Source organism: Pristis pectinata, chromosome 40, assembly GCF_009764475.1.
Source record: "Pristis pectinata isolate sPriPec2 chromosome 40, sPriPec2.1.pri, whole genome shotgun sequence".
In the NCBI taxonomy this organism is placed as follows: Eukaryota; Metazoa; Chordata; class Chondrichthyes; order Rhinopristiformes; family Pristidae; genus Pristis; species Pristis pectinata.
In genome coordinates, this window is record NC_067443.1 from 1,527,842 (window position 1) to 1,541,997 (window position 14,156).

Sequence of the window (14,156 nt, forward strand, 5' to 3'; positions counted from 1 at the left end):
AATAGCGTCACGCTAGCCACTATACTACCGTGCTACCCTCTAGAAGGTCACCCCTCAATCTCCTGTGTTCCAAGGAATAAAGCCCTAGCCTGCCCAACCTCTCTATAACTCAAGCCCTCGAGTCCTGGCAGCATCCTTGTAAACATTCTCTGCACACGTTTTCTCATGTGGTGGATGGTTCTTTCGTATAAGTGAAAATCCCTTGTTTTAGAATCACTTGAACAAGTTTAATCCTATCACTGATTACAACAGCAGAGCAATGAGCACTCTGAAATGGGGCAACATGTGCATTTCAGATGGAGCCTCTCGTGAAACTGGTTAAAAATAGCCATGTGGGAAATGTGCATCAAGAAGCACAAGTGAGGGCCTGAGGCTCCAAGATCAGCAAGCAGGAACACGTGTCGTAAATCAGGAGCTGCTGGTTGGTGAAGTAGGGCTTGAACTAGGGGTTGTAGATCCTCGGGCACAACAACCACTGATGAGACAGGAGATTCTGCAGAGCAACACACACAAAGTGCTGGAGGAACTCAGCAAGTCAGGCAGCATCTGTGGAGGGAAATAAACTAAATAAACATCAGGACTCTCAGCCTGAACAGCTGATAAGAGATCAGGCAATGGGATTAAATCTAAATGGGGACAGAAGGGGATAATTATATAAAAAGAAATACAGAACGCAAGAGCTGAAAGCAATACTCTGTGGCATTCTTTGATTCTGCTGTGCCAATATCTTGCTGAATCTCAACCTCACTTTCCCATAACTATCCATAAATCTGTAGATCTCAGCCTTAAACACATCCACAGCCTTCTGAGGTAAGAATTTCCAGAGAATACTTGGGCAGAAAATGGTGTCAAGGTAGAGGATGGAAAAGCAAAGAGCTGCAGGCGCAGGAGATCAGAAACAAAACACAAAGTTCTGGAAACACTCAGCAGGTCCAGCAGCATCTGTGAGAATACTCGGCATGTCCTTCCATCGGTCTTGTTCCGAAACGTTAATTCTGTTTCCCTCTCCACAGTTGCTGCCTGTATCCAGTGTTTTCTGCTTGTCTTTTGCGTTTGAATAATTGAAGGCGTCTTTTATAATTGGTCAAACCTTTAGTGGTGCCTTTATCATTGGCTGTAAATTTGGGGAGGCCTTAATGGCTGGCCAAAAATTTGGAGCTCTTATGGATTTTCTCTAAATTTAGGCATGCCTCCGTGCTGGGCCGCGCGTCCGAGGGGCCGCCTCCTTGGCAGGCTGCTTTTGCACTATTTATTTATTTTCGTAACTTGTAATTTTTATGTCTATATGTCTTGCACTGTACTGCTGCCGCAGAACAACACATTTCAGGACACATGTCGGCGGTGATAAACCTGATTCTGTGATGCCTGGCTGCAATTGAGTGTAACCTAGCAGTCCCATAAAAGCTGAATTACTGGCTCATTTCAAAAAGCATCAAGCGATCCTCAAAGCAGCAGGAGTGTATCCCATTAAGATGTCCTGTATTGGCTAGTAGTTGATTTATAACCATGGATGTTCAGACTGAGGCTAAATGGTGGTTTGTGGCACCTGAACCTTCAGCATTGGAATTGTTGTATTCCTTCCAGCGTAGGGGAGGCCATTCAGCTCATCAAGTCTTTGAGACCAATCCCATTCCCCCGCGATTTCCCTCCAGCCTATTGTCTCACAATAGCACTGCTCCTTATTCTGCCACCTGCCTGTGCAAGTCAACTTGTGATCCAGCCAGTCTTTGGGAAGGAAATCGGAGCACCGGGGAACTCCAAACGGTCACGGGGAGAAGGTGCAAGTTCCACGCAGCCAGTGCAGGAATGAACTCTGGTTGCTGGAGCTGGGAGGCAGCCGTGTTACCTGCAGTGCCGCTGTGTCACACGAAATGTCAGGTTGAGGGTTACTGTGCAAACTTTGTGGTTTCTCACAGTGGGCGCTGGGGACTTAATGTGGCATCTTCTACTTGTGCAGGCCACTCTGAGATGTTTGGGTGCCTTGACAATAAAAATTCCTTTGTGTTCATGCTGTCTCTCATTTGCTTTAATATTTCGCAGATCCAGTCATGGGTGAGAATGTGGCAGGCCCGGAGGAGGTACAAGGCAAGGCTGCAATACTTCAAGAACAACGTAAGTCTAGCTGAATAATATGCAAGCTGGTGGCTTCCAATTTGGCGAAGAAGGAAAGACACTGGTGCACATTTAACCATTTCAGTCCTATTGAAGGAGTGCACCTGAAACATTAATTTTAGTCCTGATGAAGGGTCTCGACCCGAAACGTCGACTGTCCATTTCCCCCCATAGACGCTGCCTGACCTGCCAAATTCCTCAGTGCTTTTGTGTGTTGCTCCAGTTTTCCAGCATCTGCAGCCTCTTGTCCCCTGAAACGGTCATTTTTTAAAAATTAATTTGTGGCCTTTTTGACCATTTTAATTAGCTCAAAAGCTCTCATTGCCAGCCTTTGATCTTCCACCCCCCATCTGACCCTCCAAAGCTTGCTTAAACGTGCTCAGTCCCATGTGTCCGTCATCCCTGTGCTCACTTCATTGGCTCTCTAGTCCAGTGCTACCTCGCATTTAAAATCCTCATCCTCGTGTTTAATTTGCTCCATGATGTCCTCCTCCTCCTCCTCCATATCTGTACCCCACCCACTCTGATCTCTTCCTTATCCCCGATTCCCTGTGCCGGTCAGTTGCCGGCTGTGCTTTCAGCTCTGGACTTAACAGGAATGGTTCTGGGGCAGGGGGTTTCAGCCACAGCTTGGACTGGAGAAGCTGGGGTTGTTCTCCTTGGAGCAAAGAGGGTGGAGAGGTGACTTAATGGAAGAATATAAGACCATGATGGGTTTAGACAGGGTGAATGAGGGAAACTGTTCTCACTGGCGGATGGTTCTACAACCAGGGGCATGTGTTTAAAAATTTCTGACATGAGATCCAAGGGCTTGTGAAGGAAACCTTTTGTGGACAGAGAGTAGTGATGCTCGGAAATACCCTTCCCTTCGTGTATTAGGGGACACTGGGGTGAAATATTTTATTTCAGTTTTCTCCTTGTCTTTCTTGGTGAAGTACAGTCCTTAAATCAGCAGCTGAATGAGGGTAGGTCAACAAAAGTTGTATGAATGCATTGGCATGCTTGCTTTCTATCAGTGCAGGCTTGTGTTTACATGGGTTGGAGTGGTAGAAGCTTGGCATGCTGGTGGGGAAACTGTCAGGGCATTGAGTATACTTGGGGCATTATGTAGCAGTTGTACAAGTCATTGGTGAGGCCGCACTTGGAGTGCTGTGGACGGCTTTGGTCACCCTGTGAGAGGAAAGACCTGGTTAAACTGGAAGGAGTGCAGAAAAGATTCACAAGGATGTTGCCAGGACTAGAGGGGCTGAGTTATGGCGAGAGGTTGGCCAGGCTAGGTCTTTATTCCTTGGAATGTAGGAGAATGAGGGGCGACCTTACAGAAGTGTTTAAAATTATGAGAGGCATAGATGAGGTGGATGGTGATGGTCTTGTCCCCAGGGTAGGGGAGTCCAACACTAGAAGGCAAAGGTTTAGGGTGAGAGGGGAAAGACTTAAGAGGTTGCTGAGGGGCAACCTTTCACACAGAGGGTGGTGAGTACATGGAACGAGCTGCCTGAGGAAGTGGTTAAGGCAGGTACAATAGTATCATTTAAGAAGCGCTTGGATAGGGGCTTGGAGGGATATGGGCCGAAATTGGGACTAGCTGGGTGGATAACGTGGTCGGCATGGACTGGTTGGGCCGAAGGGCCTGTATCCGTGCTGTATGATTCTGATACCTGTAATAAAACAATGCATCCTCAGAAGCGCTATGAGCAGCCTCATAAAAGGCCCAATGATATCCATGAGCTTGTTCATTCCTATTGTTCAGTGTCCCAACCAACTGCCAAAAGCTTTGCAGAATACAAAGATCTCATCATTCATCCTCAGTGTCTACATGACATCCCCTTTCTTGATTAATAAAGCCACATGATATTTATTTAGTGATTTCCAGGAAGGTTTTGTTGAACGAGATCAAAATGCATGGGCTCTTGTTTATCCGCCATTTCCATTAGCAAGTGTGTCCATCCCTGTTATATGCATGGCAGAAATGCACTGGACTCCCTGTGATGTGGTTCTCTAGATAATCTAATAGCTCAATTTTTTGCAATCCCACAGATTGCTTCAGTAGTTAAGATCCAGGCATTTGTCAGAGCAAATAAGGCCAGAGGAGACTACAAGATGCTGGGTAAGTGATTTAAACCCAATCATGTTGTGTGGATTACATACATTTCTTTGAATTTGGCAGTGGTTTCCTTTCTGTAACCACTACCAGCTGTGGCAAGTTCGTACAAAGAACTCACAATCCAAAAGACGCCTTTTGGGTTTCAGAACTCATCGTATTTCATTTTGTTCCAATTTCCCTGAAAGCTCCAACAGCTGGAAGCAGTAATGGCCTGATCTCCAGAGCATTTGCACTATATCGTCAACTTCTCCTGGGCTAGGAGGACTCGTGCCTCCAGTCACTTTGTAGTGGGCTTGTGTCCCATATCCGGACTTGAGTGCCGAATCCAACCTGTCACACCAGTGCACTGCTGTGGCTTTGCTGCATCGACTGGTGCACTGCTGTTCAACTGAGACCTTTTAAACAAGGTTCTGCCCAGCTGGTCTGCAAGAGTAGATACCCAAGACCCTGTTTCTAATTAACGTTTCTCCTTCAACAACGAGTGATGATGATGAGATCTTGCTGTGTGCAAAACTGAGCTACATTTGTCTACATAGTTAAAATGTTATATGTGAAGCTCTACTGCCTGACCAGGTTTCAGAAACACAAGTGTTTAAGGTACTGTTTAAACAGGGTGAACTTGGATGCACTGAACATGGGCAGTTGCAATTATCAATCATCATAGGACGTGACTGATGCTTCTGTCAGAAGTCAATGGAACTGAATATTGGGCAATGTATGTAATGCCTATTTTGCATATCTAGCTTCATCACTGAGGGCTTCCAGAGGTTAGTTCTTTGAATTCTTGGAAACAGATGTGTCCAAAACTAGTGGGCTTAGGTTTAGGATAGGAGGAGATTACGAGGAAGAAATTTTTTCACCGAGAGGGTGGGGTTGGAATCTGGAACCCACTTCCTGAGGGGGGCAGTGGAGGCAGAGATTCTCACAATAGAACATAGAACAGTAAAGCACAGGAGCAGGCCCTTCGGTCCACAACGTCTGCACCGAACACCATACCAAATTAAACTAAATCCCTTCTGCCTGTACATGGTCCATATCCCTCCATTTTCCTGCATATTAGTGTCTGTATCTAAAAACACTATATATCTGTTTCCAAAACTACCCATGGCAGCCTGTTCTAGGCACCGACGACTCTATGTAAAGAACTTGCCCTGCACATCTTTAAACTTTCCCCTTCTCACTGTAAATTCAAGTCCTCTGGTATTTGACATTTCTACCCTGGGGGGGAGAGATTCTGACTGTCTACCCTATCTTTGCCTTTCATAATTAATCTTCTATCAGGTCTCCCCTCAGCCTCCAACACTCTAGAGAAAACAAGCCAAGTTTGTCCAACCTGTCCTTATCGTTCATACCCTCCAATCCAGGCAGCATCCTGGTGAACCTCTTCTGTACCCTTTCCAAAGCCTCCACATCCTTCCTGTAATGGGGCAACCAAAACTGCACGCAATACTCCAAGTGCGGCCTAACCAAAGTTTTATACAGCTGCAATGTGACTTCCTGACTCATACTCAGTGCCCAGGCAGGCATGCCATCCACCTACTTTAACAGTCTATCTACTTTCAGGGAGTTATGGACTTGGACTTTAAGATAAGATTTTTGGATAGGTACATGGGCTATGGGTAAGCCTAGTAATTTCTAAGGTAGGGACATGTTTGGCACACCTTTGTGGGCCGAAGGGCCTGAATTGTGCTGTAGGTTTTCTATGTTCTATTTCTTTATTAGTCACATGTACATCAAAACACTCAGTGAAATGCATCTTTTGCGTAGAGTGTTCTGGGGGCAGCCCGCAAGTGTCACCACGCTTCCGGCGCCAACATAGCATGCCCACAACTTCCTAACCCTTACGTCTTTAGAATGTGGGAGGAAACCGGAGCATCCGGAGAAAACCCACGCAGACACTGGGAGAACGTATAAACTCCTTCCAGACAGCGGCTGGAATTGAACCCGGGTCGCTGGTGCTGTAATAGCGCTATGCTAACTGCTACACTACTGTGCCTGCCCTCTGTACATCAATACTGTTAATGGTCCTGCCACTAACTGTATACTTTTCCCTTACATTTGACCTCCCAAGTGCAACACTTCGCACTTGCTGGGATAAAACTCCATATACCATTTTTCCACTTGTATCTGTAACTGATCTATATTCTGCTGTATCCTTTGACAGTGCACAACTCCACCAATCCTTGTGTCATCTGCAAACTTACTAACCCACCCATCTGCATTTCCATCCAGGTCATTCACATATATATCACCAACAACAGAGGCCCCAGCACTAATCTCTGCAGAACACCACTGGTCACGGACCTCTTCCAGCCAGAATAACACCCCACCACCACCACCCTCTATCTTCTGAGTTGGCAATCCAACCCTGAATCCAAACTGCAAGTCATGTTGGATCCCATGCACCTTTAGATGAGCACTTGTATCTCCTTGCAAGGCATTGAAGGCTATAGACTGACTGCTGGTAAATGGGATTTAATATAGATGGGTACTTGATGACCAGCATGGACATGGTGGGCCAAAGGGCCTGTTTCTGTGCTGTAGGACTCAATGAAAGGAAAATCTTGCTTTTCCAGTCCACGCCAGAAACCCTCCGCTGAGCATAGTGCGGAAGTTTGCTCATCTCTTGGACCAAAATGACCACGACTTCCGTGAAGAGTGGGAACTGATGCAACTGCGCGAGGAAGTGGTGCAGCGTATCCGTTCCAGTCGCCATCTGGAGCAAGACCTCAATGTCATGGACATCAAGATTGGACTGCTGGTGAAGAACAGGATCACCTTGCAGGTGAGAGGATACTCCTGGCCTCCTGAGCTAGCGAGACATCAGTTAGCCTGCAGTCTCCCCAGTTGCAAACAGTATGATTGCTTTGTATTATAAGAATTAGCAGCGCAGGTAGTGACAGTGAGCCCAGCTGGTCTGTGCTAGGGTTTGTTCTTCCCACTTCATGGAATTTTTTCATTAGAACATAGCACTGGAACAGGTCCTTTGTCCTTGGTCCATGGTCCACTGCCCTCTCCTACCGGATTCCTCCTCCTCCAGCCCTCAGCCTCTTCTACCTATCACCTCTCAGCTTATTACATCTTCTCCCCCTCCCCCACCCACTACCTTCCCCCCTCACCTGGACTCGCCTATAACCTGATCTCACCTATCCCCTGCCTGCGTGTACTCCTCCCCCTCCCCCCACCACCACCACCTTATTCTGGCTTCTGCCCTCTTTCTTTCCAGTCCTGATGAAGGGTCTCAGCCCAAAATGTCAACTGTTTATTTCCCTCCATGGATGCTGCCTGACCTGCTGAGTTCCTCCAGCACTTTTTGTGTATTGCTCCAGAGTCCAGCATCTGCAGAATTTCGTGTGTCTTCCTTTGGCCCACGATGTCTATACTGAACATGATGCCAGTGTAAACTAACCCTATCTGCCTGCACGTGGTCTGTATCCCTCCATTCTCTGCCTGTTCGTGTGTCTGTCTAAATGCCCCTTAAACATTGCTATTGTATCTGTTTTCACCACCTCCCCAGGCAGTGCGTTCCAGGCACCTACCACTCTGTCATGTACATATAAATAAATAGACCTGCCCTGTAATCCTCACTTAAGCTTTCCCCCTCTCACATTAAACCTATGTCCTCTAGTATCTGATGTTTTCCAACCTGGGAAAATGACTGACTATCTATTCTGTCTGTGCCTGTCATAATTTTATAAACTCCTATCAGGTCTCCCCTCTGCTCCAGATAAAAAGTTTGTTCCACCTTCTTATAACTAATGCTGTCTAATCCAGGCAGCATCCTGGTTTATAAACTTTCATCCTTTTCTTCCCTCGTTTATTTATCCAGCTTTCCCTTAAATGCTTCCACGTGTTGTCTCACCGTCTGAGTATCAAAATTTCTTATCTCCTCTTCTTGGGCAGTTCCCTCAGAATTAAGGATGATGCCTTCCTGTCTGGTCTTGTGGGTTCCAAGGTCTCTGATGAGGACAATGGTGGGAACCGCAGTCACAAATGGAGCAGGCGGTGAATGTCAGATTCGACTGTTTTAAGTAACATGTATGGTGCTTAATACACCTCAAGTGGCTGCACAAGGTATAACCGCTTCTTAGCTTATTCACCTGACGGACAAACCAATACGTGTTTTCTCATTGGTTGGTTTTTGCCACAGGTTTTCTGATTGGACTATTGTTATCTAAGGATTACCTCTTATTTCAGGTATAAAAGGTGTTGTTTTCTTGTTAATCTCTCTTGGTCCCTTTTCTGCCTCCCCTAGCTCATTTTTAGTTCTTTTGTCTCGGCTCATCTCCCAGTAGTAAAGCCAGTGCCAAGTGCTCTGGTGACTGTTTCTTTGTTTTAAACTTTTCCAATAAAACTTTGTGAAGCATCAAGTTGTTTCCAACTCATTCTCGGACTCCTGAAAGAACCTGCGGATTTGAAGATAACTGGATCTGACGTGAATGACCCCAGGGCATGTGGGATGTCATTTTGTGAGATGCTGTGCTCCTTCTGCTTCTCACACACAGCCTCTGTGTACTCTCAATGCATGAACTCAAGGTTCTCAATAGCCTCTTGAATGCCCCTTCTCCACTTTGAGCAGTTGTGGGTCAGAGAGTGCTTAGAGATGGAAGTGGGGATATTGCATTTCTTCAGGGAGGTTTTGAGTACATCCTTGAATCCTTATCACAATCTTCCCATAACTGAGCTTGGAGTAGAGTATCTGAGTTTTGGGGAGTACGAGACAATGCAGGAGGTGGCCATTTGGCTCTTCGGGTCCATATGGGTTTCAGGGAGCGGTCTCATCAGTTCCATTCCCCTCCTTTCCCTGTGGCCTCTCTAACATGTCCCTCAAGTCTCCTTTGATTCTTTTTGCCATTTAACCTATACCACAGTAATTTACAGCAGTCAATTATCCTACCTACCAGCACGTTTTGGAGATGTGGGAGTAAACAGTAGCACCACGGAGTGGATCGAACCTGGATCGTAGGAGGACCAGCTGCTGTGCCAGGGTGCTGCCTTCTCTTGAATTATTTACTGGATTTATTGTTGACTGCCATATTAGATCTGTTGAGTCACACAGCATGGAAACAGGCCCTTCGGCCCAACTTGTCTGTGCCAACCAAGATGCCCATCTCTGCTAATCCCATTTTCAGACTTTGGTCCATATCCCTATGTAATGCCTTTTAAACACTGTAATTGTACCCACCTCTACCACTTCCCCTTTCCATGTCCCTCAGATCCCCTTTAAACCCTTTCCCTCTCAAAACCTATGCCCTCTGGTTTTAGACTCCCCTACACTGGGAAAAGGACTGTGACCGTCTATCCTATCTATGCTGGTCACAATTTTATAAACCTCTATTAAGATATTTATTTAGTTAGTAGTCACATGTACATCGAAACTCAGTGAAATGCTTCTTTTTGCGTTACTGTGTGTGTTCTGGGGGCAGCCCACAAGTGTCGCCACTCTTCCGGCGCCAACATAACACGCCCACAACTTTCTAATCTGTACGTCTTTGGAATGTGGGAGGAAACCGGAGAACCTGGAGGAAACCCACGCAGACACGGGGAGAATGTACAAACTCCTCACAGGCAGCAGCGGGAACTGAACCTCTCAGCCTCCTTTGCTCCTTGGAAAACAGTCCCAGCCTATCCAATCTGTCCTCATAACTCAAGCCCTCCAGTTCAGGCAACATCACTAAACCTTTTCTGCACCCTCTAGCTTAATCGTTTCCTTCCTATAGCGTGGCAACCGGAACTGCACAGAATACTCCCAAGTGCAGCCTAGCCAACACTTTGTACAACTGTAACATGACGCCCCAATTCTGCCCTGACTAGTTTCACCTTCGTGATTACTGCCTAATGGACCCCTAATGATTTCCTATCCCAAGATCACCTTCCTCTAAAACAGTTCTTTTAAAATCTACCTGTGGTCCAACTATTGGTCACTTGCACTTTTATCTCATGTGGCTACGTGTCAAAAACTGCTATCTGTAAGGAGTTTGTACGTTCTCCCCGTGTCTGCGTGCGTTTCCTCCGGGTGCTCTGGTTTCCTCCCACGTTCCAAAGACGTACGGGTTAGGAAGTTGTGGGCGTGCTATGTTGGCGCCAGAAGTGTGGTGACACTCGCGGGCTGCCCCCAGAACACTCTATGCAAAAGATGCCTCTCACTGTGTGTTTCGATGTACATGTGACTAATAAAGAAATCTTATCTTAATGTTGTTAATGCTCCTACGAAGCCCCTCGAAATATTTTGCTATGTTAAAGGTAGTGTACACATGTCTGATGCTGGAAATATAGGAGTTAATTTGATGATAAAATCCTGGACAGAAATGTCGTTGCTCTGTGATTATTGTATTTCTTTACTCGCCCCATGACGTGAGATTTCATGACGAGGGATTTCACAAAGCAAGCTCAGAACCCTTCATCGGGTCCTGTTCTGTATCTCAAGGTAAAAATATGGTGGGCTTTGATCTTGATTTGTAGGAAGTTGTTTCCCACTGCAAGAAACTGACCAAGAAGAACAAGGAGCAGCTGTCGGACCTGATGGTGATTGACAAGCAGAAGGGGTTAAAGGCCCTCAGCAGAGAAAAGCGGGAGAAACTGGAGGCCTACCAACATCTCTTCTACCTCCTGCAGGTAATGTTCAAATAGCCATGATGTTGTCCTCTGTTGTCTGTCGGTTTTCCCTCCAGTATTTGGGACTGAGGGCAGAACAGGTGAGTCCTGTGACATCGTCACAGTAGTTGCTCAGGGTGAATCGGTCAGTCATTCGTGTATCTCAAGTGGGTTGGACTTCAGATGAATGGAAGTTGTACAGAGGCTTAGTTAAACCCCATCTGGGCATTGCACCCCATCAAGCACCTTTGTGGTATGGATTCATCAGGAAGCTGGAGTTAAATTATGAAGACGGGTTGTATGGAAGTTTAAGGAGCAGGAGGTAGAGACCTAATTGAGGTATTTTAAGACGATTGAATAATTGGATAGAAAGGAACTCTTTAATCTGACATGGAGGTTGATGGACAGGGAGACACAAAGCCAGGTGGGGACATCACTTTAAAATTAGAACCAGGCCAATCAGCACTACCTGGGTGTTGGAAATCATTGCCCTGAACGGTTGTTGGGGTGAGGAGAGGCCAATCAAATGATTTCTGTTGAGTAGGATATTGAGGGTTATGGACTGGGACGTGAGTGGATTTAAGGCACAGATTGGCCATGCTCTAATTGAAAAATAAAAGGTTCGAGGGGTTGAGTTTTCAGTTACTGTATGCTTTTTGTTACCAACGCTCTTTCCTCTGGCATCTCCACAAAGCCATATAACACGATCTGAAATCCTCCTCAGGTGACCGCTCTTTCAGCCTTTTTAGTTCCCTCAGAAGTATTTGTTGAACCTTTCTGTGTGCATCATGACACCACCCCTCCTGGTGACATTTCACTTCCCACTCCCACCTGATTTCTCTATCAGAATCAGGTTTATTATCATTGACATATGACATGAAATTTGTTGTTTTGCAGCAGCAGTACAGTGCAAGACATAAAAACCTATAAGTTACAAAAATAAATAGTCCCAAAAAAAAGGAATAATGAGGCAGTGTTCATGGACCGTTCAGAAATCTGATGGTGGAGGGGAAGTAGCTGTTCCTGAAACATTGAGTATGGGTCTTCAGGCTCCTGTACCTCCTCCCCGATGGTAGTAACGAGAAGAGGGCATGTCCCGGGTGGTGAGGGACCTTAGTGATAGATGCCACCTTGAGGCACAGCCTCTTGAAGATGTCCTCAGTGGTGGGGACATCTCTCAGCTGTTTTGCTAGACCCTTCGAAAGACCTGGACCCTTCAATAGGTAATTAGTGAGAATAAAAGTGTAGACTGAATTATGTAATATTCAATCAGAGGGTTAAACATGAGGGAGCAGCACAAGTTGGGATGGGTATTATGCGATTGCTCGGGTTGGCTGATGTGTTGAATCCTAATCACTTACGGTCTGCTTCCATTTGTCTTGCCAGACGAAACCAGTCTACCTGGCCAAGCTGATCTTCCAGATGCCTCAGAACAGATCGACCAAGTTCATGGAGTCTGTGATCTTCTCGCTCTACAACTATGCATCCAATGAGAGGGAGGGCTACCTGCTCCTGCGTCTGTTCACCACGGCTCTTCGAGAGGAGATTAGGTATGTGCTTGTGATGGGGCAAGGGCCATTTTCCTCCTCGCTGTCTTGTCAAAGTTCACTCCACCCCTGTCAGTTATCAATGTCCAACTGCCCACTATTTCACTACAAAGTTATTGCACAGTGGTTTTGGTCCTTCCTTGATCTGACATTGGCAGAGCTGTTGCTTCACTGCTTCAGGGATCCTGACCTCTGATGCTGTGCATATGGAGTTTGCATGTTCTCCCCACGACTGCCTGGGTCTCCTCCGGGTTCTCTGGTTTCCTCCCCCTCCAATCACAGAGGCATGCAGGTTGGTAGGTTAATTGCTTTCAGTGTATGGGTGGGGGGTAGAATGTGAGGGGAATTGATGGGAATGTGGGGAAAATAAAATTGGGTCAGTGTAAATGGGTGGTTGAGGGTCAGCATTGTCTCGATGGGCCGAAGGGCCTGTTGCTGTGCTATGATTGATAAGGTATCTTTATTAGTCACATGTACATCGAAACACAGTGAGATGCATCTTTTGCGTAGAGGGTTCTGGGAGCAGCCCGCAAGTGTCGCCATGCTTCCGGCGTCAACATAGCATGCCCACAACTTCCTACCCTGTACATCGTTGGAATGTGGGAGGAAACCGGAGCACCCGGAGGAAACCCACGCAGGCACGGGGAGAACGTACAAACTCCTTACGGACAGTGGCCGGAATTGAACCCAGGGTCGCTGGCGCTGTAAAGCGTTATGCTAACCGCTACACTACAGTTGGTCTGTGAGGGTTGTTCACAACGGCTTTGTAACCAACACTTTTCAACCAATTTGTACTAAGGAGCTGTATGGTTTAGTGCTGTAGTAAGCAATGCCTTATTAGAGCATCAGTTTTCTTTGTTGTATCCTGGATTCTATGTTTTAAAGAGCCCTAAGGTGGTTGTGTGTTTACACAAGGACATGGGGTAAGATGGGGAATGCAAATTGTTTTCTGCCAAATAGCCTAGTGTAGTGCAATTTGAACTAAATTCGAAAAGGCTGGAAGATTTTTTTCTCTTTGTATGTCTTTTCCCGCAAGTAAAATTTAAGCAAGCTGTGTTGCTTAATGATCCCTGAGCTGGCCGAGAGTGGACGATGTCGAGTACGTGTTATTACCTCTGAGTCACCTGGCCAAGTATCACCTCGTGTACCTCTGTTTCCGCTCCTGAGAAGAGATGCAGGATATCTCACTACGTTAATGCGTTGCATAAAATGCAAGCCGGTGCTGTTGGAGCCAGGAAGCTGAGAACATTAGCTCTTTTATTCACTGGCAAAACACATAATTTCCACTTACTAACTGCTGGAAACACTCAGCACATCGAGCGGCATCTGTGGAGGAGAGGAAGTGTTAATGTTTGTTCAAGGCACTTAGAACTGGCAAAGAAGAGAAAACAAGTTACAGTAAAAACACTCAACACCTTCCTGATGCTGCACTGGTGGATTTTCTGGGCTGTTGGATATTATTGCTATTAAATTGGCTTATTATTGTTACATGTACCAAGGTACAGCGAAATTTTGCATGCCATCTATTACAGATCATTTCATCACATCAGTTCATCAAGGCAGCACAAGGAAAAAGCAATAACAGAATGCAGAATAAAGTGTCACAGTTACAGAGAACGTGCAGGTAGACAATAAGGTGCAAGGCCATGACGAGGTAGGTTGTGAGGTCGAGTCCATCTTATCGTAATAAGGGACAGTTCAAGAGTCTGATAACAGCAGGATAGAAGCTGTCCTTGAGACTGATGGTACCTGCTTTCGGGCTTTTGTATGTTCTGCCTGATGGGAGGGGAGAGAAGAGA

General features: G+C 46.2%; 1 protein-coding gene across 1 annotated transcript in view; it reads left to right on the forward strand.

Annotated features, from left to right (window-relative positions):
• iqgap3 (IQ motif containing GTPase activating protein 3) overlaps nt 1-14,156 on the forward strand; it is a 136,424-nt gene that overhangs the window by 79,751 nt on the left and 42,517 nt on the right. Inside the window, exons 21-25 of the mRNA XM_052045848.1 lie at nt 2,041-2,112; nt 4,150-4,219; nt 6,793-7,001; nt 10,679-10,831; nt 12,197-12,360. Of these exons, the coding sequence (XP_051901808.1) occupies nt 2,041-2,112; nt 4,150-4,219; nt 6,793-7,001; nt 10,679-10,831; nt 12,197-12,360 (668 nt within the window). The remainder of the gene's footprint in view (nt 1-2,040; nt 2,113-4,149; nt 4,220-6,792; nt 7,002-10,678; nt 10,832-12,196; nt 12,361-14,156) is intronic.